The sequence below is a fragment of the Phodopus roborovskii genome, unplaced genomic scaffold, assembly GCF_943737965.1.
Source record: "Phodopus roborovskii unplaced genomic scaffold, PHOROB, whole genome shotgun sequence".
NCBI lineage: Eukaryota > Metazoa > Chordata > Mammalia > Rodentia > Cricetidae > Phodopus > Phodopus roborovskii.
In genome coordinates this window covers 2,857,324-2,880,452 of record NW_026125575.1, presented here as the reverse complement: position 1 = coordinate 2,880,452, position 23,129 = coordinate 2,857,324, and the positions used below count along the sequence as shown (strand labels likewise).

General features: G+C 45.6%; 1 protein-coding gene across 1 annotated transcript in view; it reads left to right on the top strand.

Moving 5' to 3' along the window:
* The window catches only part of Ncapg2 (non-SMC condensin II complex subunit G2), a 43,639-nt gene extending 21,109 nt beyond the window's left edge, over nucleotides 1-22,530 (top strand). The window contains exons 15-27 of the mRNA XM_051177830.1: nucleotides 2,180-2,353; nucleotides 5,964-6,034; nucleotides 7,773-7,926; nucleotides 8,043-8,216; nucleotides 8,808-8,924; nucleotides 9,009-9,149; nucleotides 9,502-9,601; nucleotides 12,475-12,662; nucleotides 13,989-14,129; nucleotides 16,716-16,819; nucleotides 18,804-18,904; nucleotides 20,706-20,805; nucleotides 21,995-22,530. Coding sequence (XP_051033787.1) covers nucleotides 2,180-2,353; nucleotides 5,964-6,034; nucleotides 7,773-7,926; nucleotides 8,043-8,216; nucleotides 8,808-8,924; nucleotides 9,009-9,149; nucleotides 9,502-9,601; nucleotides 12,475-12,662; nucleotides 13,989-14,129; nucleotides 16,716-16,819; nucleotides 18,804-18,904; nucleotides 20,706-20,805; nucleotides 21,995-22,046 — 1,617 coding nt within the window. The 3' untranslated portion in view covers nucleotides 22,047-22,530. The remainder of the gene's footprint in view (nucleotides 1-2,179; nucleotides 2,354-5,963; nucleotides 6,035-7,772; nucleotides 7,927-8,042; nucleotides 8,217-8,807; nucleotides 8,925-9,008; nucleotides 9,150-9,501; nucleotides 9,602-12,474; nucleotides 12,663-13,988; nucleotides 14,130-16,715; nucleotides 16,820-18,803; nucleotides 18,905-20,705; nucleotides 20,806-21,994) is intronic.
* Nucleotides 22,531-23,129: the final 599 nt, after the last annotated feature.

Here is a 23,129-nt window from a genome sequence, read left to right as displayed (position 1 = left end):
ATAGTCATCCAGCCCCACCTCGGGTAGATGTCCCTTTGTCTGTGTCCCTCGATTGGCTAGACTGCTCTGAAACTGGTCAGTAGAAACTGCTGAAGAAATACAGGAAAGTAGATGTGGACTGGAAAGAGAAAACAGTACATAGAACACTGTGATTTCACGTTCATACCGTGGCTGACCGTTGCATTTTTCATGTGTTCAGAGCTATCTGATCCGTAAGAGTTCGAGCCCCTTGTACTCTTCCTGCATTGTAGATAGGGTGTGTGAAGCTTTTCAGGGAGACACGAGCCATCATGCAGATTGTGCTCTAATCAGTCAGGTGATCTGCAGATCAGACTGGCATGTGAGGTAGCTGGTTGGCACTGACAGAGGTGGGCCGATGTAGCCTTACGGGTTGGGATTGAAAACGACTTTGCAAAAGTGAACATGAATCTAGTAATGTACTAGTTGAGAATTTCTTTACCCTTGTGGCTAGATAGTACTGAGAAAGACAGTGATTTCCATTGTGCCCTATGTACAGAATACCTAACTGGTTATATAAATTCTCATTCTAGGTTGATGGGGCTTTAGAATACACAGCTTTGTAACATTGTAACCCATGTTAGACAAAATGTGTAACTTGTCACATAGGTATTCTAAGAACACATATGTAGCTAAAATGATTCATTTTGTTTTTAGCCTTCTGAGTTCTGGGTTTATAAGCACACACTACCATGTCCAATATTTGAAGAAGTCTTTTAAGATTTTCTCATGGTGGAAGGCATATACCTTTAATCCCATCACATGGGACGTAGAGGCAGGCGATCTCTGAGTTTAAGGCCAGCCTAGTCTGCAGAGTGAGTTCCAGGACAGCCAGGGCTATGTAAAGAGACCCTGTCACAAACACGTAACCAGATAAACACACGAATGATTTTCTCATGGCCTTACAGTAACATCCAAAGATAGTCTCTGCTAAAATAAAATTTTGGAACTATTATTTAGGAGCCTAGTATTGCTAAAGTATTTTAGCCTAGCCTGCTAAAATAAACTAAGGAACCATAACTTAAGAGCCTGGTACATTATTCAAGTGTTATTCTCAAAGGAAAAATGTAGGTTTCATAAATTTTAATGAGGCTGCTGTCCTAAAGTATTGAGCTTCTGTGGTTTATTTTAAAATAAATAAACTTACTTATATTTCTTAGGCTGTCTGTATGTGTTGATCACGTGCTGTAATGCTCAGTGTAAATGTAAGTGTGCTCCAATAAATTCCTTTTCTGTTTATAAAGCACAGGAAAAGTAAGGCCAAACCCAGAATCAAACCTCTGATGGGTTTGTCACATTATCCTTCTCCTAGCACCCCGACCGCTAACAGGTTGCTTTCTGAGTCTGATTGGCCTTACCACATTTCGAAGCGTTTAGTGCCTGCTGACATAGCTAACTTGTGAAGAAACTATGTCTGCGTCTTTGCATTCTTTGAACATCAGTTTTGTAGTCACATTTGAGTGGTTAAAACTAAGCTGAGCCTGTCCTCTTCATCTCCGCGTTAGGAAGTCACTTCCTTCATCTGTGTCTGTGTCCGTGGTCAGCCACTGTTGTACAGGTGGCACGCCAGGGCTGGTCACCAGCTCTGGGAGAGGGGTTTCGGTTTGCAAGTCCTGTTTGCACTCAGCTTTCTGGTGTGGGGTGGTCGTGTACTACCAGCACAACAGGAAACTATTAAAAAGGTTTGTTTTTTCAGTGAGCCATAGGAAGCTGTGATTTTAGGGGTTGTCGACGCCTGTGAGTTCTGTCCTGCCGGCCTCAGAAAGAAAGTGTTCCAAAGCAGCGCCTGCAGGAGCAGGCCAGTGTTGTACAGCCAGGCTCAGCAGTTGCCTAGCAGTGTAGTATGATCTCTTGGGGTGTGTGGTAGAAAGCGCTAGTTTCTGATTTTTAGAAACATTTTGATTCATACACACTGCCTCACTAAAGAATATTGAGTTAATTTAGCATTTATTTCTTGGCTGGAATTTGGAAACAAATCTGCCTTCCTGGTACAGATGGGTTCTAAAGTAGAGAAGAAAGTTTTACTGTGCCATGGAAGTTGACGTTACTATTTTTACATTGTTTTTGTGCCTGCAGTTCTGAGATGTACTTTTGAAAAATTACATTTGCCTTTTAATTCTTGTTATTGGATTCTTTCACAGTAACACTATTTACGTCTTAGGTCCTAGACAAAACCTTGTCGGTGAATGACACTGCGTCCATGGCGGGTTTACTCGAAGTAATTGTGATTCTCTGGAAGACCATCCATCGAAGTCTGGAAAATAATAAAGAGGCCAAAGGTTATACCATTGACAAGTTTGCATGTGTGCTTCCAGAGTACCTGAAGGTGTTCAAGGTGAGCCCGGGCCATTCTTGACATTGGTTTCGTCTGCAATGGAAGCTCTGTCTTGTGTGAGCACAGGAAGGGTGTCATGAGGTTAGCATCTCTCCCCTCTGCTATGAATCCCTGGTACCCAGGGGGCTGTCCACTGTGAGCCCTTAGCTTTTCTTTCTGATGTTGGAGATCTAATCTACTTGCAGTTCAGGGAAGACGGTTCTGTTCTATGAACATCTATGAACATCTTGTCGGCCCTTCGTAAGGTGTTTGAGGCTACACAGGAAGCAGATCCTCCCTGGAGTGTAAATTGTGTCTGTCTTATCAAGGCAGACAGATTACATCAGTTTAACTGAGAGGTACTTTTAGGCACTGGGGAGCTAGCTCATTTGGTGAGGTGCCTGCTGCACAGCCATGAGTATCTGAGTTTGATCCAAAACACCCATACAGAAGTTGAGCGTGGTAGCATGTACCTATAATCTCAGCCCTGGGGAGATGAAGGCAGAGACAGGACAGGAGGGTCGGGGCTTACTGGCCAGTCTAAACTAAATTGGTGAGCTGTAGATTCAGTAATAGATTCTATCTCAATAAAAAGGTGACGAGTGATTGAAGAAGATTTCTACCAAAAACACATACACATACAACAAAGCTTTCCTATACATAATAAGTACATGGATGTATTAAAGTATACATTGACATGAGTTTGATGCTATTCACCGCTCCTATTCCCCTCCCTCACTCCCCTCTCACCCTCTTTGCCCTTGCTTCCCAACACGCCCTCTTTAAGCCTTTTCAGAACTTTTTATCTCCTGAGTTCAATGGGGTTGCTTGCTTGCATACACAAGATGACTTCTCGCCCAGCTGCTGTTAACAGCTAGGAGTGGGGCCCTCAGCTCATTCCATGCTGGAATGTTATGGGATCAGTATTGTGTAGGTCTTCTCCAGCTAAGCACAGCCTCTCCTGAGTTTACTGGTGCCATAGCCACGTCATGTCTGGAAAACAGAAGTTTTCCTCTTCTTTGACTCTTACATTTTTTTTTTTTTTTTTCTGCTACCTCTTCTGAGGTGTCCCCTGAGTGTTGTTAGGGTAGGAGTTGATGGAGGTGTCCCATCTGGAGCTGAGTACTCAATAGTCAGTGTCGGAACTTTGACCCGTTCTGGTCTCTGAATTAATTGATGCCTACCACAAAAATAGCCTGCTCCGACCGAGGCTGAAACCAGCATCAATCTCTGGGTTTAAATCTGCAGGTTTAGAAAGCGGTTTGACAGCATACCTGTGATTGGAATTTTCTTTAGGCCACCTACCAGCTCCCAAATAAAGACACAGACAGAGGCTTATTAATTATGAATTCTCAGCCTTAGCTTAGGCTTGTCTCACTAGCTCATTTAGCTTAATTTAGCTTCTTTCTAGTCTATCTATGTTTTGCTTTGGGACTTTTCTACCTTTCTGTATGTCCTACTTTCCTGCTTCCTCTGTGTCTGTCTGGCCCCTGACAACATCCTGGTGTCTCATTTTCTTTCTTCCTCAAGCCTGAATTCCTCCTCCTCCATACTCTCCTGTCCTGGAAGTCCCACCTAGACCTCCTCCCTGGATATTGTACATTCAGCTTTCTATTAGACCAGTCAGGTGCCTTAGGCAGGCAAGGTAAAATAGCAACACATCTTTACATAATTAAACAAATATAAGAACACATCTTTGCATAGTTAAACAAGTATTCTGCAACATAAACAAATGTAATACACGTTTATAAACAGATATTCTGTAACACACACCCATTTAGCAAAAGCAAAAGCAGTAGCTGTCCCCTTAGGACTTATACCCTAACCATGGCTTTTGGCCAATTTTGAAATGAGTCCTGTGGAGTAGGCCTTAACTCATTTTTTTAAAAAAAAGTGGTTGTGCCAGGCAGTGGTGGCACGCACCTTTAATCCCAGCACGCGGGAGGCAGAGACAGGCGGATCTCTGTGAGTTCGAGGCCAGCCTGGTCTACAGAAAGGTAGACAGAGAAACAGTGTCTGCGGATGCATCTCGCCTGGCATGTCAGCACAGTTTCTTCCAGGGTCTGCTGCAGCGAAGGGCCATCGGTGCCTTTCCTGACAGCTTGCACAGCAGGCCAGCCTGGTGGAGGAAGGCTTTAGCTCAGTTACAGCTTGATCTCTGTTGTCCTGCAGTCATGGTGTGTGTGTCTTCAGCATCTAGGTCCTACCAAGAGCACTGGCAATAATAGCCTGTGTCACTTGAGTCTCCTTTCTGACCTCCCTTAACAACTGAGAGGAACCCCATGCCAGGCACTAGGATTTTCACTTAATAACCCATGTTTTCGAGGAGTAGCATCAGACCCTCGTGCAGAGTCCCACGATTCAATCACAGTGAAAGAGAAGCATACTTTTAATTAGTAGTGAGTGAGTTTCTGTAAGGCTTTTCAATAATCCCTGGTTCTAGTTCACCCTCTCCCTATTCTCTCTTCTCCTTCCTCCTCCTCCTCCTACCCACACTAACCCTTCCCACCCTTAATATCGCCCCCTCCTCCCCGTTGCCTTTGTAGAACATGTGCAAAAAGATACTTTTAGTTGGCAGATAAAAGATTTTACGCTTTTTAAGTGTGATGTTTGGAGTATGTGTAACTTGTGGGATGGTTAAAATTGAACTCCTGAGTGTATTACCCACATATGTGTCACGCGTGATCAGGGTTTTCAGAAATATCTCCGTGCTGTTTACTCTTGCCGTCATGTTTACCATGGATGCTGGGAGTTAGGGGTCAAGGTGGCCACAATAATTGAACGCAGGTGAATAATACATCTCTCTTTAATTCTGTTCCTCTTTCTGCCTTCATGCTTATTTTGAGGAACTCTTCAATATGGCTCGTTTAGCTGGCCTGCTTGAATTGAGGATCCCTTGTCCCTCCTTTCCGAGGACTGGAATTGCAGGATTTACATGGGCTCTGGGAATCCTTCCTTGCTTAATCCAGTCTTCAGACTCAATAGCAAGGACTTTAACCACTGAAGCCACCTCCCCATCCAAGTGTTCTTGATGGATTCTGAGCAATTAAAACCTGCTCAGCCTACCCTGTTGTCACAATAGTTGGAATAATTAAGCCACAGCTTGTTGCACTTTACGCTTAGCACACTTTACGCTTCACCTTGCCTGCTTCCTGTGGTTCTGTTCATGCAGTCTTTACTAGCACTCTGCGTTGTAGGAGGAGGAAACTAACTGAACCCAGGCATTTTCCTCTGTTTTACCAGCGTTTAGGTGCAGGATCTGCTCAGACTGAGGTTTACTTTGTAGCCGCAAAGCACACGCATTCCCTCAGATAACGTTGTCTGGCTCGTCTTGTACAACATTAGCCGAACGCTTTTCCTTGACTTGTTTTGCAAGTAAATAAATAATAGTTCCATGACTGTACTTGCTGCATAGTGAAGGTGATACAGAGATGTCAGAATGTTCCGTTCAAGTATTGGCAACCGCAAACCTGAGGGGCACCTTTAGATTTGATGTCCTCAAGAGACTGAATAACCGTTGGAGTACTTTTCGAGCAACTGTGGAAATAGTTTGTTAGGGAAAATATCCTGATGTCAAATCCCATGGTAGCTTTATTTCTCTTTTTGTGTGTGTGTGTGTATGTGTTTATAGGACGAGCGCTGCAAGATCCCTTTGTTCATGCTGATGTCCTTCCTGCCAGCCTCTGCTGTCCCTGTGTTCAGGTATGCTGCCACAAAGCAAGGGTGCCCTCTGGGATTTGCTGACCACTACTCTGTTTCTCCCTCCTGCCTTCCCCTCTGTATGGAGAGATTGTCAGGATGTGATTTCAGGGGGCTCTGAGGTTGTCAAAGAGACCACAAGGGAGGGACTCAACTGTGACTTCACCTGATGTCTGGGTATTATTCTCATATCCAGAGTGCCAAGCTCGAGAGCCTGGGGCCACTGCTGACCACACTTGGCTCCAAGTACTTAGACTGAACTGAACTGCTAAAATCCATTTCTCTGATTCTCTTTACACTGTATGTAGTTGACACACAACCTTTTATTATGTGGCTGGTGAGCTTGCGCATATGGATATTATGCCTTTGGTCACGGAGCTTCTATTAATGAACTAATTTAAAAAGTGTGCAGGTGTCTGTGTGTGTGTGTGTGTGTGTGTGTGTGTGTGTGTGTGTGTGCGCGCGCACACACGCATGTCAAGTGTATGTGATTGCAGGAGCCAGTGGAAGTCAGAAGATGTTGGATCCCCTGGAATTAGAGTTACAGGTGATTGTGAGCCACCATGTGGTTGCTGGGAACTAAATGCTTTTAACCACCAAGCCATCTCTCCAGCCCTTGCATATTATTTTTTATTAGGCTGTGTAGTTCTGGAGTTTGTTGCTTAAGAGTAAAACTTGTTTGGTTTTATTTACACTCAAAAGAAAAGAAAATGTTTTTTAAAATGAGTTTTGTTTGTATGTGCATACACACACACACACACACACATACATGCGCGTGCCACAGAGTGTGGAGGCCAAAGTACAGCCTTTGTGGATTCTGGGAATCATGTTCAAGTGTTACGAGCAGTTTTCCCGCCATCCTGGTCCCAGAGCCTCACAAGCCCCAAATAACACACAAAGATGCTGTATTAGGTATAAAGCTGTTGGCCTGTTACTAGTGTTTCTTATTGGCTAAATCTGTCTTAAATATTAACCCATTTCTATTAATCTAAGTGTTTTCACATGGTTTTATCTTACCTGAGAGAGGGTCTGGACTAATTCCTCTCATGTCCCTACATCTTGACTCTTCTACTACATCTCCCAGAATCCTCCTTGTCTCCTAGTCCCGCCTATCTTGCTTTCCTATTGGCCAACAGGGCTTTATTAATTAACCAATAACAGAAACATATTTACAGAATGAGATCTCCCATCACTCAAGTCATCAAACTTGGTGGTTATGTGCTGAGCTAGTTTGCCAGCCTCCAGAGTGAACGTTTTGTGGCATAACAAACATTAATGTCCCATGCTTGTCTTTTGTTTGGATATTTGGGTTTCTAATATTGTGTTTTGTTTTTAAAATTGTGTGTGTGTGTCTTTGCTTTTTAGAGGAAGTAAGCAGGTGGAGTCGGGTGGGTGGGTAAGTGGGGAGGAGATGGGGAAGGGGGAAGCATGATAGGCATTACATGAAATTTTTATAGAATTATATGAAAAGAAAAAGGAAAATAATTGTGCCCTAAGTTAGGACCACCTCTGGACTCTGACAGCTGTCACTAGAAACAGAAGGCGGGTGAGGTATGGGGCGTGTCCTTTTGCAGCTGTAGTCTATTAAGGGATTTGCAGGATAGCAAGTACCGGTGTACCTGTGCGGGTGGTGTACCTACCCTTCATGCAGTCAGATTGTGTCCCGCTTCTCCTCACCTTGTGGGACAGTGGGGGCTTTCTGTAGGGATGCTAACCTGGTCCTCTGTGCTTGACTCTCCAGCTGTGGCGTGATCTCTGTCCTGAGAAGTCAGGAGGAGGGTGTCACAGGCAGGAGCTACTGTACCTTGCTGGATTGTCTGTGTTCCTGGGGGCAAGTGGGGCATGTCCTGGAGCTCATCGTTGACTGGCTGCCTACAAGGCCACCTCAGGCCAAGGTGTGTATACACAGCCACGCCTCTCTGGCGTGTGGAGAAGGAGGGGCATTGGAGATTGTACGGCGCCCTGGGGACGTAAGCTCTGACCGCCTCTTTGTTCCACTGCTCTTCTTCAGAGTAATTTGGCCTCTAAACGTAAAGCGCAAATCAGTGACACATGCCCAGTGAAACCCGAGTTAGCCCTGTTGTACATGGAGTATCTGCTGACCCATCCAAAGAATCGAGAGTGTCTGCTCTCTGCACCCCAGAAGAAACTGAACCAGCTTTTAAAAGACCTTGAGGGATCCAAGGTAACCACTCATCCTGGAGGTTAAAATGTAGTAACAGTAGTAACAGTGGTGCAGTAAGATGCATCGTTTTCTTGCAAGCTGTGAAGGAATTGAGAATGATCGTCCTGAAGGACTCTGAGGTGGACAGGAGAGGCCGGGAACAGTGCCTTTTCCAGGACCCGTGTCCTCACAAACAGTGTTTAGAGCGCTCCCAGGTTTCCAGTGTGTCAGGGCGGGCCACCACACTTGTCTCCCTTGTCTCAGGGTAGGCTGTCCAGGACCAGGCGTCAGTGAGTGATTACTAGCTCTCTTCAGAGTCTTCAGCTGTATTTTTAGGAATCTCGGAAAGTGAGTGAGGTGACTTCCCTGTGCCCCGGGGCCCTTGGGAGTTCCCCTGCTGCACTGGCCCTGACCTGCACCAAGAGTCCTCATTGCTGCCACCCAGGAGATGAACCGTGGTCCCTGAGTGCAGTGGGGCCCTGTGCACCTGCTGACTGTCGTGTGCTCTAAAGCCCACTCAGCCAACGGTGCTCGGGCGCAGGGATAGCAGAGAGAGCTGCCGCTGCAGTTACCCCTCTGGTTTGCCTATAGATCAGGGCTGTGATTTTACAGGCAGATCTGGAATCATGTCTTCAGTCTCCGAGTGGGAATCCCCTCAACTTCAACAAAGCGGCTGCCCTGCATGCCTTTGGTCTGTACTGCAGGCTGAGCGTCCATCTTCAGTACAAGGTAGGCTGCCTGGTTCTGGTGTTGTGAGCATCCTGTATCTAGGTGCCTTTGTTTCTTAACTTGCTTCTTTGTTGTGTTGGTCAGTTCTGCTCAGAAGAGAAAATTCATCTGTCCATCTTGAGTGAAACTGGGTCTTGGTTGGAAAACAAAGTTTTACCTCTTCTTCAAGACCAAGAAGAGGAGTATCTGAAGCTGCGGAGGGACGTCTATCAGCAAGTTATCCAGGTCAGCGTGCTGTATTTTCAAGACTGTTTATTTTGTTGTAAAGTGGGTCTAGACCCTGGTGCTGCTTTGCAATGCCAAGAATGGCTTTTTCTTTTTTTAATACAAAGCATGTTCTGCATAATTTTAATGTTGTTTCACATCTTGTATGTGATGGGTATTTGGTTAAGTTGGTGGACTTGCATAAAATATCTACAGAGTTCCTATAGAAATGCTGCAAATGTATGAATTATGGAAATTCCGCTGTAAGATGTTTACAGTTTTAGTACGACTTCACAGGGGAGGCTTTGCTGGGCTTGATTTTCTTCCCTTTTAAATGGCTTTTGTTGTTGTTGAACCCATGTGTGCCTTACAGACTTACCTGGCTGTGGGTAAAGACGTTGTCATGGTGGGCCTTGGAGACCCTGAGTTTCAGATACAGCTTCTACAGCGGAGTCTTGGAATAATGAGAACAGGTACTCAACGTCATTTCTCCACTAAAGCATTGTTTGAGAGCAATACATGTCGATGGCTGGCCCATCCTTCCATCCCCCACTCCCTCCCTCCGAAGATCAGAATCTGGCTTCCCAAGCACTGGCATGGAACACATGCTGGCCTTTGTTTGCTGGCTAACCCACCTCTCAGTCTCGGAGATGCTTCTCATGCCAGGCACACGCTCTAGTTTCTGACAGGGTCCTTGGGGCTCTGCTCCCTGGGTCTGCCTTGCTGGTGGGCAGACTTTTCCTCCTGGCTTCTGCGTGGAAGCTGTCCCCAAAGAAGGTTGTGAGTGGTGTGGCCAGGAGGGTGGCACACAGGAACCAGGGCCAGCGATGCTGTCTGATGCAAGAGTAGGTACAGAGCTGTCGTCTCCCGGCTTCCCACGGCCCGGACTCTTGTGGCAGGGAACACGGCATCAAGTTGGCAGGCGTGGAGCAGGAGTTGTAGATGAGAGCGTACATGTTGAGACACAGCAGAGAAAGGGATGGCTCACTGGAAGTGACATGGGTTTTGAGACCCCAAAGCCCACCTCCTCCAACCAAGTAACACGTTCTAATACTTCCAAGTATTCAAGTATCAGAGCTCATGGGGGCCATTCTCATTCAGACCACCACATAAGCTAATATTAATTATGCCTAAGTGTGGTGTTCTTTATAGGCCCAAATATGTGTTCTAAAGAAGCCATTCCTGGGACACAGTTGGGTGGCCAGCTGCATAAACCAAGTAGATTAGGGGTCTAAGCTCACAGACTTAGCACAGTGCAATGATTGTTGAAATTCAGGCACCAAGCGTAACGGGGCCGTGGGAGAAGATTTCTTACCGAAAGATACCAGCCCAATTAACAAGTAATGTTGAATTTGTAAAGGTAAAGACTTTAGAAATCTAGGGCTTTGAAAGAAAAAGGCCATTGCCGTAGAGTAATATAAGACAGCTGGCCTCTAGCAGCTCAGAGACCAAGGCTGTCACATATGAGTTTAGAGATGGTGCAGGAGGTTGTGCCACAGCTCACACGTGCGGCTCTCTCCCTGTCTTGATGTGCTTGCTGCAGTAGTAAGCTGTCTGTTTGTTGGCAGGTCCTTGGCATCCTGGGGAGAGCCACAGAGCCAGCTCTACTTGAGTTTCAGATTGATGACTTGTCTTCTGGCTTTGAGCTGTGCCCTGGGGAGGGCTCTCAGCACTGACTGTAGATCAGCACAGTTTTTGGCTGTAGCCATGAGTCCTGGCCCGTTGTTAGCAGTTTGTTACGTACAGTGAATAAAATAAGTTACGGTTAAAATTTGTAGCTTTCTAGGTTCTTTTCCGTGTTACTGAGACTACCCCCTCCGAGGAACAAGTGAGGAGGAGGCAGCTCCTTTGTCTGTGCATTAGTCAGTGCTCTATAGGAGCAGAACTCATGGAGTGACTCTTATCTGTAAAGGGGATTTGTTAGAACGGCCTTCAGGCTGTGGTCCAGCTAATCCACCAATGGCTGTCTGTCAACGGAAGGTCCACGAGTCCAGAAGTTGTTTAGTCCACTCGGCTTGATATCTCAGCTGGTCTTAAGAATATGCTGGAAACCCGAAGAAGTAGGTTCTAATGCCAGTGGAGCAGTGGACTTGCTGGCAGGGTGAGAGCCAGCTGGGAAAGAGATCTAGCTTCGTCCTTACATAGGCTGCTAGCAGAAGGTGTGACCCAGATGAAAGGTGGATCTTCCCACCTCAGAACAGTGTCTTAGCAGTGTCCAGGTTCAAAGAGCTCGTCACCTGTCTCATTGGTGGATGTTCCCCATGACAGATGTATGTGAGGAATGGGTTCTCCCACGCTTCTCTGAATGAGAGAGTAGTAGCTCCTGGAAAGTTTCTGTTGTGGTTTTAGTCATTTTTGCAAAGCTGCTTATCGATTTTGGCAGAGTCTTAGACCTAGTGAGGATTCATAGAGAGCCTCTGGGATGGGAAGTCTGCCTTTCCTTAGTGGGAAGGTTTGGGGTATGGTTGTCTGTGCTCTCTGGCAGAGCTTGCTGTATCTTTGGTCCATTTTGTAGCTGAATGGCTTTACCTTTCATATCTGGGCCCACTCTCTGGGCCAGTCCTTGTGGTATGAGAACCATCATTTCTGTGCTCTATTGCATGCCTGTTTCATTTCAATGTGTCTTGTACCATGGGTTCTGCTGGGAAGCTTTCTGTCTGGTACCCACAAGTCAAGGTCTAATCAGCACCTGAGCCATCTGTTAGACTGGGGAAGGGGGACATGGGGTGTCCTGGAGCTTACTGGGGGCAAGCCACTGTCTCTGCTTTTATAGCTTTTACTGGCAATATTGATTAGAAATAAAAATGGAGGAATAGTGTTATTAGGTTTATATACAGAATGAATTTTGCCAGATTATATACCCAGTCAGGGAGGTAATTGAAGAAGAAGAAGAAGAAGAAAAAAACAACAAAAACAAAACAAATAAACAAAAAAACAAAAACAAAACACCAAAGGAAACCAATAATCTACAGCCAAGTATCCGAAACTTATGATGCTAGCAAGTGATATTTTGCGATGTGAGGTTGGACTTGTCCTTGATGGATTTTTACCTAAGTATTAATGTAAAAGAAGGTCTGTATTTTCTAATTCAGGTGTTATAGGAGTCATACTGCCAGTCATTGTTCACACGAAGTGAACAGTGCTTTGTTTACTGACAGAGTCAGCTGTACTGTTGATGCTTGGGAAGAAATCAGTCCTACAGTTATGTGGAGAAAAAAAATCTGATTTACATGTTTAGTGCTGACTCAGTAATGACAGGTTTTTACGTTCCTGTTACGTACATGTATTAAGTAATTTCAGCTGATATATGTGTGTACGTAATGGATGATCCTCCTTTTCTTTCTAGTGAAGGGATTTTTTTACATTTCGTTACTTCTTGGAATTCTGAAGGAGATAACAGGAAACTCCATAATTCAAAAAACAGATTCAGATGAAAAAGTCACAGTGCTCTTTGACTTGGTCCAGGAAGTATTCCAGAAGATATTGGAATGTGTTGCCTGGACTTTCAGAAAGCAGCCAGAAGAAAGCCTGCAGGTATAGTTCTTGAACTGTTAACTTCCATCATCTGTTAACTCCATCATCTGCTAACTCCATCATCTGTTAACTCCATCATCTGCTAATAACTCCCATCATCTGCTAACTCCATCATCTGCTAATAACTCCCATCATCTGCTAACTCCATCATCTGCTAATAACTCCCATCATCTGTTAACTCCATCATCTGCTAATAACTCCCATCATCTGCTAACTCCATTATCTGCTAATAACTCCCATCATCTGTTAACTCCCATCATCTGTTAACTCCCATCATCTGCTAACTCCATCATCTGCTAATAACTCCCATCATCTGTTAATTCCATCATCTGCTAATAACTCCCATCACTGCTAACTCCCATCATCTGCTAATAATTCCCATCATCTGCTAATAACTCCCATCATCTGTTAACTCCCATCATCCCTTAACTGTCATCATCTGCTAACTCCATCATCTGTTGACTCCACCATCTGTTAACCCCTATCATCTCCTAATGTCCCCATTTAAAAGCACCGTGGAGGGACCATGGTTTTCTGTTGATGGTGGAACGCTCATAGGCTGAGAAGAGTGAGGAACTGGGTCATAAAAATCAAAGGGACAAGACCTGTTCCTTGATAAGTTACACTGTTAACAGAGAGGGCCTTTCCCCTCCCTCTATCAGCAAACTATTATTGTTTTAATTAAAAAATGTTTAAATGGGAGGCTGTGAATGAAATATCAAAGATTCTCAATTTTACTCTAGACTTAGCTGATGGAAACACTTGAACATTGTTGACACCTTTTTTCCTTAGCTCATTTTGTTGTTTGAAGTGTCTGTGATGTGTTTATATAGTTTTGGCCCAGTTTTAGACTCTGCCAAGGCTTCTACTATCGGTTGATTAGTGTCATTCAGAAACACTGCCTGAGCTGACGGTTTTATTTTAATGTTGCTAACTGCCTTTCCTTCCTCCATCCTTTCTTACTATTGATACTTCTATTCTTTTCATTTCATTGGTTTTTGTTTTTGAGACTGCTTCATTCTGTTTTGGAGTGCTGATTGTCCTTGAACTTGCTATATAGACCAGGCTGGCCTTGTACTCACAGAAGTCCTCCATGCCTAGAAGCCATTTTATTGTTTCTTTGAGGCAAGATCTCATTCTGTAGCTCAGGCTGACCTGGAGCTCCAGTGCAGCCCAGCCTGGCCTCAAACCCACCTCAGTCCTCCTTACTTAACCCCGGGGCAGTCTTAGACACAGGTGTGAGTCACCACACCTGGTGCTTGCTTTTTTTTTTTTTTTTTAAACCGCATCATTGCTGTACTGACTGACTAATGTGATTTCTTGTAGCTCTTTCATTCTGTCCAGAACCCCCTCCATGAATTTATCAGCACCATCCAGTTGTGGTACAAGGACACTGCAGTCCACCATGGCGTCCTTTCTACCCTGATCGCTGCGCCTGTGGTTGAGATAAGTCACCAGCTGCGGAAGGTGAGGACTGAAACTACCACAGACCACTGCCACAGTCCCTACTGTCTCTGGCACTGTGCCTCCTTACAGTGGCGTGGCTAGGGTTTTCCAGGTCAAGCTTCTCGTGAGGACTGCTTGCCATTCGTGTCTAGAGCCGTGTGGCAACTGGAGCATAAGCTAAGGGTATGCCATTCCTGACTGAGATGGATATGTCTGTTGGCTCTAAGAGTTTTGAGTGAATTGATAGTTTCTCAGGGTTCTTCTTTGCTGGGGAAGAAATCAGGGACAGGGCTGCTCTAGACTAAATTGAGGTACAGTGGGTCATATCTCTGCATGCCTGTTTCTTGTTTCTTCTCATTTCTTAACTGTAGGAAGCCTGAATGTTTACAGATTCGTTTATTATGTACACGAGTGTGTGTCTGTGTACCACATGCTTGCTTGGTGCCACCCACAGAAAGCTGAATAGGTTGTTGGGTCCTCTACCAGTGGATAGAGCTGGACTTGCAGGTTATTGCCAGCTGCTTTGTGGATTCTGGGGACTGAAACTGGGTCCCCTAGCAGAGCAGAAAGCTCTCCTAGCAGTTGAACCATCTCTCTAGCTCCAGAAACTCAAGTTTTGGTATCTTACTTTCCTGTCATAGCCAGAGGTGAGTGGAAGACTCTTATCGACACAGATTCAGTCTATTTGCTGAAAGGTTGATCTGATCAGTGTGATCGTCTGAGCTAACACGGAAAGTGACCCCGTGTCGTGGAGAGCATGCAGGATGCTCTTTTCCTCTTCAGCTCCAAGACATCCCATGTGGACACAGGTAGTGGTGTGAGGAGAGGTAGCCGTGGTTTACTCAGGATGAAACGATGGACTGTCACTGCATTGTCTGTACTTGCGGAGATGGTCATGCACTGCTTAGCCACGGGCGGCCTGAGAAATGAGGGTTCAGATTCTCACTGTGCCACATCCCGGTTACTCTGACAGTGATGCCAGCCAGCACACTGGGTATTGTCAGATACACTGTACCTTCCTGCCAGAATGTCAGCATGAGGCTGTGCAGCAGCTCATGATCAAGTGTATGTTGCTTTGTTTTCTTGCGATTGTGTGCATGCCTGTTAACAGATGATTTTGAGTCGCCGGATGTATGCTTGGTATGCTGAGCCTGGGTCCTCTGCAAGAGAAACAAGTGCTCTTAGCCACTGAGCAATTTCTCCAGTCTGAGAAATTATTTTGTAATATGAAGTGACAAAAAGACATTTATTAAAATTGTAAAATATTAATTAAAATTGTCCTTCAAAGCCTAAAGAGAGATGTTTGGTTTAAGAAAGTAAGTGCTAGGTGACATACAGCATAAACCTAGGATTAGGACTTAACTTCAGAAAGCTGCCTAGCTGAAGTTAGAAAGTGTTTGTGGCCTTTGGACAAGCCCAGATCCTGTCTCCGTGTGTCACAGCACAGTTTGCTCGTGCGTCCTGCCCTGCCCTGTACCTGGCAGTGAGCCGAGCACCGTGACTGAGCTGAGGATGTGTGTGTTCTTTTCTGTAGTCCTGCTCTGCCTCTTTGCAGAGGACTTCTGGTGACAGTCCTGTCTTCTCGTAGTCTGCGTTCTTTATGGGTTCCCATGATTCCTGTCAGTTTCTCTTTTGTTTGTTGGGTCGTGTTCACATTTAAGATTACTGTCTCCTTTTGATGTCTTACTTTGTCAGAAGACACCTGCTTATGAAAATGCTCCACAGTGTCTACATTGCTAGCCTTGAAGGCCGTCTGTGTCCCTTAAGCTTCACGTGTGCACGGGGCCTCTGCTTTCTTTCAGCCTTTTCTGCTGACCTGTGCTTTCAGCTCAGGCCGTTAAGTGTGTGTGCCACACGAATAGTTGCAGTGTGACATGTACTCGTGGGGAGTACTTGTAGTTCATCTGACGTTAAAGCTACTGATGTGCTGGTCTTAAGCTGGTCACGTTAGCATGTAAGACGGTGATTCACACTTTAGCTCATCCTGGCTTGGAACTCATGGCAAGCTCCTACCTCAGCCTCCGCAGTGCTGAGATCACATGCATGAGCCACCCACCATGCCTAGCTTTTACTGTTTCATTTTATCTTTTCTGTGGACTGGATCTTACCCGGTTTCTCTACCTTCCTAATGCAGCGAGTGACTTTTTAATACAGTTCCTCCAGCCATGAAATTATTTTCACTGCAGTTTTGCTGCTGTTATGAATTATAATGCAAATGTCTTTTTTTTTTTTCTGGTCGTCTTAGGTGACCCCTCTGAAAGGGCCGTTTGAATCCCTTTAAGACCAGCATTCTAAGACTAAAGAATCTAATCTTAGCTGAGAATTGGTTAAATTGCCTTAGCATAAAAGTATATCGTTTATAGACAATATCAAGCTAAATAAAGGCCATTTGACAAAAGGCTTGTTAGGAGATATGTCCTCTACTGTGTTTCTCTGAGCAAAATGTTCTTGTGCAAAATAATACCACATTCGTAATTAACCATAGTGAACCAAGCTTGTTCTTTGAATTTCTGGAGAGCTTTGGTCAGATGGAAGAGAACCCAGATCAGTGTGAACCAAGCTGTCCGTCCTGGCTATTTATAATGTACCGATATGAAACCTCCCTAGGTGTCTGATAAAGAAGAGCTGGCCATACCGCAGTGTCTCGCTGACCTTCCTCCATTTTCAAGGTGTTTACTGGGAATAATAATGAAGTCTTTGGATGTGGTCAGGTAATTGTTTTCTCTGTCTGATCTTGGTACAATCCGATCTGTATTTTTTTTCTCAGTGCCTTATGACTATTACTCTCAGGTTTTCAAAGGTATATTTTACCCCTCGAGAAAAACATTACATAGAGTTTTCCTGCGTTTTTGAGTGGTGGGAAGTGCTTACATTAAACTTTCATAAAGAACCATGACTTTCTATAAACTGTCATATCCATTTAAACAGTTTTCAGCTATGTTTATCACAACTAAATTCTGCTAGACAGGAAAAAAATTTGTGTGTACAAAAATACTTCTTACTGCGTGTTCTAGTTTTCTTCTCTGTTGCTTTGATAAAACGCTAATCAAAATCAACTTGAGGAGGAGAGGATTCATTTGTTTTCAGGTTATAGCCCATCATGGAGAAGAGCCAAGGCAGGGATGAATGCAGGGCCTTTTTAGAAACCCCGCTTCCTGATTTGTTCTCCGTGACTTGCTCAGCCTGCTTTCTTATACAGCTCAGGATCATCCACCCAAGGGTGGTGCCACTCACATTGGCTTAGCCCTCCAACCTCAATCTTAATCAAGAAAATGTACCATAGACATGCCCATGGGTCAGTCTGATGGAGGTATTTTCTCAGTTAAGGTCCTGTCTTCCCAGATGACAAAAACTCTGTAGCAAAATTGACCGGTCGTCAGCATGACATACACACACATCACTATTAAACCGTGACCTTTCCTTTCTTGTTTGTCCCCAAGATTTCATATTAATATCACAATATGAAACATAGTATAATTTTAAAGTTCTAGTGTAACATGGGAAGACCAGTGGTCCTTAAAAATTCCAACACGTTCAAAGTCCAGTTTCTTTCTTAAAAACAAACAAACAAACAAGAAAAAAAAAACCAAACATATTTTTTTAATTGTGGGCTCCTGAAAACCAAACCAACAACAACAAAAGTAAGTTACACCCTTTTGTTATTACAAGAGGGGAGAGGCAAGGCATAAAAACAATAACACTTAAGCAAAACCAAAATCGGTCAGCATAGCTCCAAATCTTGTATCTGATATAACCAAATTCACTTAAGCTCTGCTGGGCTCCAAAGGACGTGGGCAGCCCCACGTACAGCTTATCTAGTAAGCTCAGGCTGGCTCTGTGCAATACCTGCTGCCCTGCCCTGCCCTGGGTGGCTGTCCCAAGGTCCTGGCATCTCCATCGCTGCTGACGCTCTACCTTCTCCAGTGTCTTCCTGGCTTCTCTCTGTAGCTCTTCCATATGGTGCCAAGCTTTGGCTGCTCTCTGTGACCCCTTTCTGCCTTCGAAACCAGTTCCACGTGGCGCAGTCTTACACGCTCCCTTGTTTGGCTGCCAGCTTGCGTGGCAGCCTTGCTCCAGCTCCACCCCTCCCCCAACCAGACCCCAACCTCCGTGTGCGGACCCTGTGGAAGTACTTTCCCAGATTTCACCTCAGTGACGCTAGCCTCCCCCTCGGCCCCAGCTGACAGCATCATTTGTTTCAGTAACACGAAAGCCTTCATTCCTACAGAGTCTGGATTAAAATCCCAACACATAAGCAACCCCTGGTTCCGCAGTCCATGTATCATTTGACTGGGGTTCAGGGGACTGAAGACACAGGGATTTGTTCCTCAGACTTTGAACATGTGTGGCACCGTACCGTGTGGACACAGCCCATCCCATGAGAGCTTAATTTCACCGTCCTGAGGGCTGTGGATTGCCTTTCAGCCGCCTATCAAGTATCTCTTACGTACATGGGACTGTAGAACGTGTAGCCACGGTGATTCTCAAAGGCCACCATATTCCTGCTGTGCACACCATCTGGTCTTAAGTTCTCACCTGCAAGAACTGATGTATGTGATTCACGTAGGGGAGGGCCACAGGCGGTTTCTCATGTTACCTGAAAAGTGTTTATGATTGCGGGTAAACCTTGCCTGTGCTCATTTTTCTGTAAGTATAGGGATGGGGAGTAATTTCAGACCTGTGCTGATTTCGTAGGTCATTTTTGGACGAGCTAAAGGTGTGTGTAACCTCCGGTGACATTGAAGGCATCGTGTGCCTCACAGCTGTTCTGCATATCATTCTGGTTATTAACAAAGGTTGGTTACATTTTCTCTCCTTCATCTGGCACAATACTTAATGATGACGTCCTCGTTTGCCGCTAATGTTAGAGATGTTTGGGAATTTGGCCTGTTTCACCCTCTCCTCTGCCAGGACAGGAAAGGCTTCCCACAGCCTTTTTTCCCTCGTTCCCCAGTGTTCTCTGAATGCTGTGCAGTTAGTTCACTAGCCCCGTCTTTGCATGAGCTTTCCTGCTCTGCATCCTGTAGCTCCTGTCCACCTTTGACCTTCACTGTTGGGTGTGTGTGCTTGAGGATTGTCTGTCCCTCTGTCCCTCCGTCCCTCCCTCTCTTCCTCCCTCCCTCCGTCTTTCCTTTTCCCTTCCTTCTCCCTCTTGCTTTGTACAGGCTAGGGAAGTGATCCATCACTGAAACTGAACTATGTCACCAGCTCCCTTTTTAATTTCGAGCCAGGATCTAACTAACTTACTTGAACTCACTCTGCAACTCAGTCGGGCCTTGAACTTGGGCTTTTCCTGCCTTAGCCTTGGTAGTTGCTGGGATTACAGATCTGGGACACTAGACCCACCTCAGAAGTGAGTTTCTATTGATTTGTCCTGCGTTACTTACGTTTAGGAGTCTGGGTGAGCCCCGTAGCATAGCCCTGTAGGCCCAGCCACTCAGGAAGCTGAGGTAAGAGCAGTGCTCAGACTGAGGAGTTTGGTCTGCATTAGTGAGAGCCAGCACCAAAAATAATTCTAAAATAAATTTTTCTAGCCAGTGGACATGTTGGCATCATGCCTCTTGAGTACTTAACCTTAGAAAGTCGCACTGAAAAAATAATTGGCAATACTGATAAGATGTCAGCTCAGTGTGAGGTATAGTTGCATCCTCGCAGGCTGACTATGTTCAAGTTTTCATATTTTTGGTTAAGTTCTGCTGACGTAGCAGGCTGTGTTGGCACACACCTTTAGTTCCAGCACTTGGGAGGCAGAGGCAGGCGGATCTCTGTGAATTTGAGGCCAGCCTGGTCTACAGAGCAAGTGCCAGGAGAGGCTCCAAAGCTACACAGAGAAACCCTGTTTCAAACACACAAAAAGTTCTACTAACATTAAAATGTCTTTTAACATTATTGCTTTGTGGGTAAAGTTCTCTCCTATCCCGTGAGCTGGCATGCTTACCAAGAATACCTCTTACCCACATGTTCAGGATGAGAACTCTTTTTCAGTTCATAGGTTTTGTACTACTTAGATGAAGCACATTGACTGAGAATCCCTGAATGGGAAATTTAACATTTGAAATACTTCAAAATCTGAAACACACAATGGGGACAGAAAGTTTTGAATTTTAGAATGTTTCAGACGACAGATTTCAGTGTGAGGGTGCTCAGGCTCTGACGCCTTTAAAAGGTTGTTAGGCCCAGCGTGGGCACTGTAAAAGGCTTGTCTGAGTGACTTGCCCTGGCTCAGAGGCACAGAGCATCTGTGCTCTGTAGAGCAAGGGGCATGCCTCCTTGGGATGTGGGCAGGGATGTGGGTGCTGAGTACCTGTCAGTTACGTAAGCAGGGGGCGAATCTGATTTGCGCTGGTTGTCGCCTCTCCTGGTGATTGCATTATCATGTGATTCTCCACACGAAGCAGACGTCTGTGTTCTCACAGCATCTCCCTGGAAGGGATAATTGTCCTGCAGCTAGCCCGGGTTACCTTGGGAAAAGCAAAAGAGCACAGAACTGACTCCATGTGCAGAGCTCTGTGTGTGTGTGTGTGTGTGTGTGTGTGTGTGTGTGTGTGTGTGTGTGTGATGTTGAAAGCTTTCTTTCTCATTGCGATCTTCTTACAGTTAAACACAGAAGTGCAAAACTGAAGGAGGTTGCAGAGACTGTGAACAGAAGGCTGAAGACGTTCATGGAGATCACTCTGGAAGAGGATAGCCTCGAAAGGTAAAGACGTGAGACTGGCCCCAGCCGAGAGCTGGGTATGTTTGGGATTGCCCTTTCACTCAGTTCAGTAGAGCCAGGTGAGGATTGAGAGGGAGGCCTGCAGTGTAAGGATGGGAATTATGGTCATTTGAGTGAGCCTTGCCCCCATAGTTCACAGTGTTGGTGGAACTGTCTGGGAAGGATTGGGAGGCGTGGCCTTGTTGGAGGAGGTGCCACTGGGGGCGGGCTTTGTGGTTCCAAGCCATTTCCCTAGGCCCCCTCTTTGTCTCTGACCCTCTGTTCCAGTGCCGCGCCTGCTGCCATGGTCCCTGCGTTGTGGACTCTAATCCCCCAGAACTGTGACCCCCAAATTAAACGCTCTCTTCTATAAGTTGCCTTGGTCATGATGTTGTGTTGTGTCAATAGAACAGTGACTAAAACAGATGTTTCTGTTTGAAACGTGAATGCTTTTCGGAAACAAAAGAAAACCATCATGTGTGAAATTCTGCTATAGAAACGAAAGAACATTTACCCCAATCCACAATTTTCAAAAGAGATGTCGTTTGGGTAATTTGCTTCATTTGAAAGCCGCAGGTATTTCCCAGCTATAAATGCGGGTCTGCCTTGGAGTGTCCACATTCATTCCTAGCCCGTGGTGATATTATGGGGTGCCCATCAGAGAAGACCACTCAGACTCAGTCTACAGCCCGCTGAAAGTCTTTATTCTAGCAGGCCGGGAATACACGCAGTTGTTTGAGACCCCAGGGTAGCACCAAGGGAATAGAATAAGGGGTTTTTAAAGGCAGAAAACCACAGCCTGGTGCCTTCCTCCACAGCTTCAGGAGGAGGTTTTGCACAAGCAAGCAGTTTAACAGATGCGAGACAGGCAGGTAGCTGGAGGAGGGGGTCCTGTACAAACAAGCAGTTTAACAGACCCTAAGGTAACTTGGTCAGCTTGGGCGTCTTGACATTGGGTTCACTGAAGAGTGTTGTATAATTTCCCTCCTAGCTTCTTATCAAGGATGCTGTTTCCAGGTCCCCATCGTCCGGGCCCTGCAGTAGGTGCTGAGGATTGTCTGGGACTGTGTTCTGCTCTGTGTAGGGTCAGAGGCTCATCGGTCACAGGCTGTTTGCAAGTGTGTCCGCTCACAACCCATTTCTAAAAAATGCACATCTGGGGGAACTGAGTCTGTGTCTCTTTTTGTTTCAGGTTCCTGTATGAGTCATCGACGCGAACTTTGGGAAGATTTCTGAATTTATGACAAAACTCCCATCCCTGGGTGTGTAGAAATAGAGAGAAAGACTCACGAAGTGAAATGTGTGTATATCTTTCTTGCCTTTTCTTCTTTTGTCAGACTAAGCCTGGAGGCCTGGGTCTGTAGCTACCCAAAGGTGAAGGCCAGTACAGCCCTGGCGCTCTGTGGTACACACTGTGCCTTTAAATAGCCGGCGGAGGTGGAGAGTGGTAGAGATGCTCGCACTCGGCCCCAGAAGCCCTGGCAATGCGAATGGGAACCGTGGCCTTAGCCAGCTCTTGACTTCGCTGGCATATGACTTACCCATTATTTATTATTTGTTAATGAAAATTTCCCTGGAACAGATTCCTCCTTGGCCTTTTCAGCGGGGCAACCATTAGCCCACACGGCACCTTTGTTCCTTCAAACGATGGAAGGAATCACTTTGCCAAGATATTTTTACTGCCATCTGTTGTACAGTTGTAATAAATACCCAGATATACAGCACTGACATGAAGTGTCTACTTACTCCATTGCACCTGTGTGCTGCTCAACTTCTGTCTGAGCCCAGCAGCCCTACTCCAGAGGCAGGAACCTCCTCCCATTAAAGGTCACTGTCAGCTCAGAGAAGACTTCTTGTTTGTGTACCATACACAGTCAGGGATAGAGCAGAAGTCAGGCTCAGAAATGCCTGCCAAAGTGGAAGTGAGCCGAGGAAGTGTGGTAGCAGTGAGCTGCTCCTTAGAATCGATCGTCACATCTTAAGGCCACTGTTGACTGTTGCTCAATGGATGCACGGGCCCAACTGGCCCTGTTTTTCCTATCCAGGTCTGTGGCAGAGGCGCAGGCCTCTTCCTATAATGGTGAGTATAAAAGAGTACACAGAGAAGGCTTGTCCAGGGCCCGTGTAAATAATGGGTTGATAGCTGGGCAGTGGTGATGCACTCCTTACTCCCCAGCACTCGGGAGGCAGAGGCAGGTGGACCTCTCTGAGTTGGAGGCCAGCCTGGTCTACAGAGCCAGTTCCAGGACAGCCATGGCTACACAGAGAAACCCCGTCTTGGAAAAACAAAAACAGCAACAAATAATGGATTCGGTGTTAATGTGATG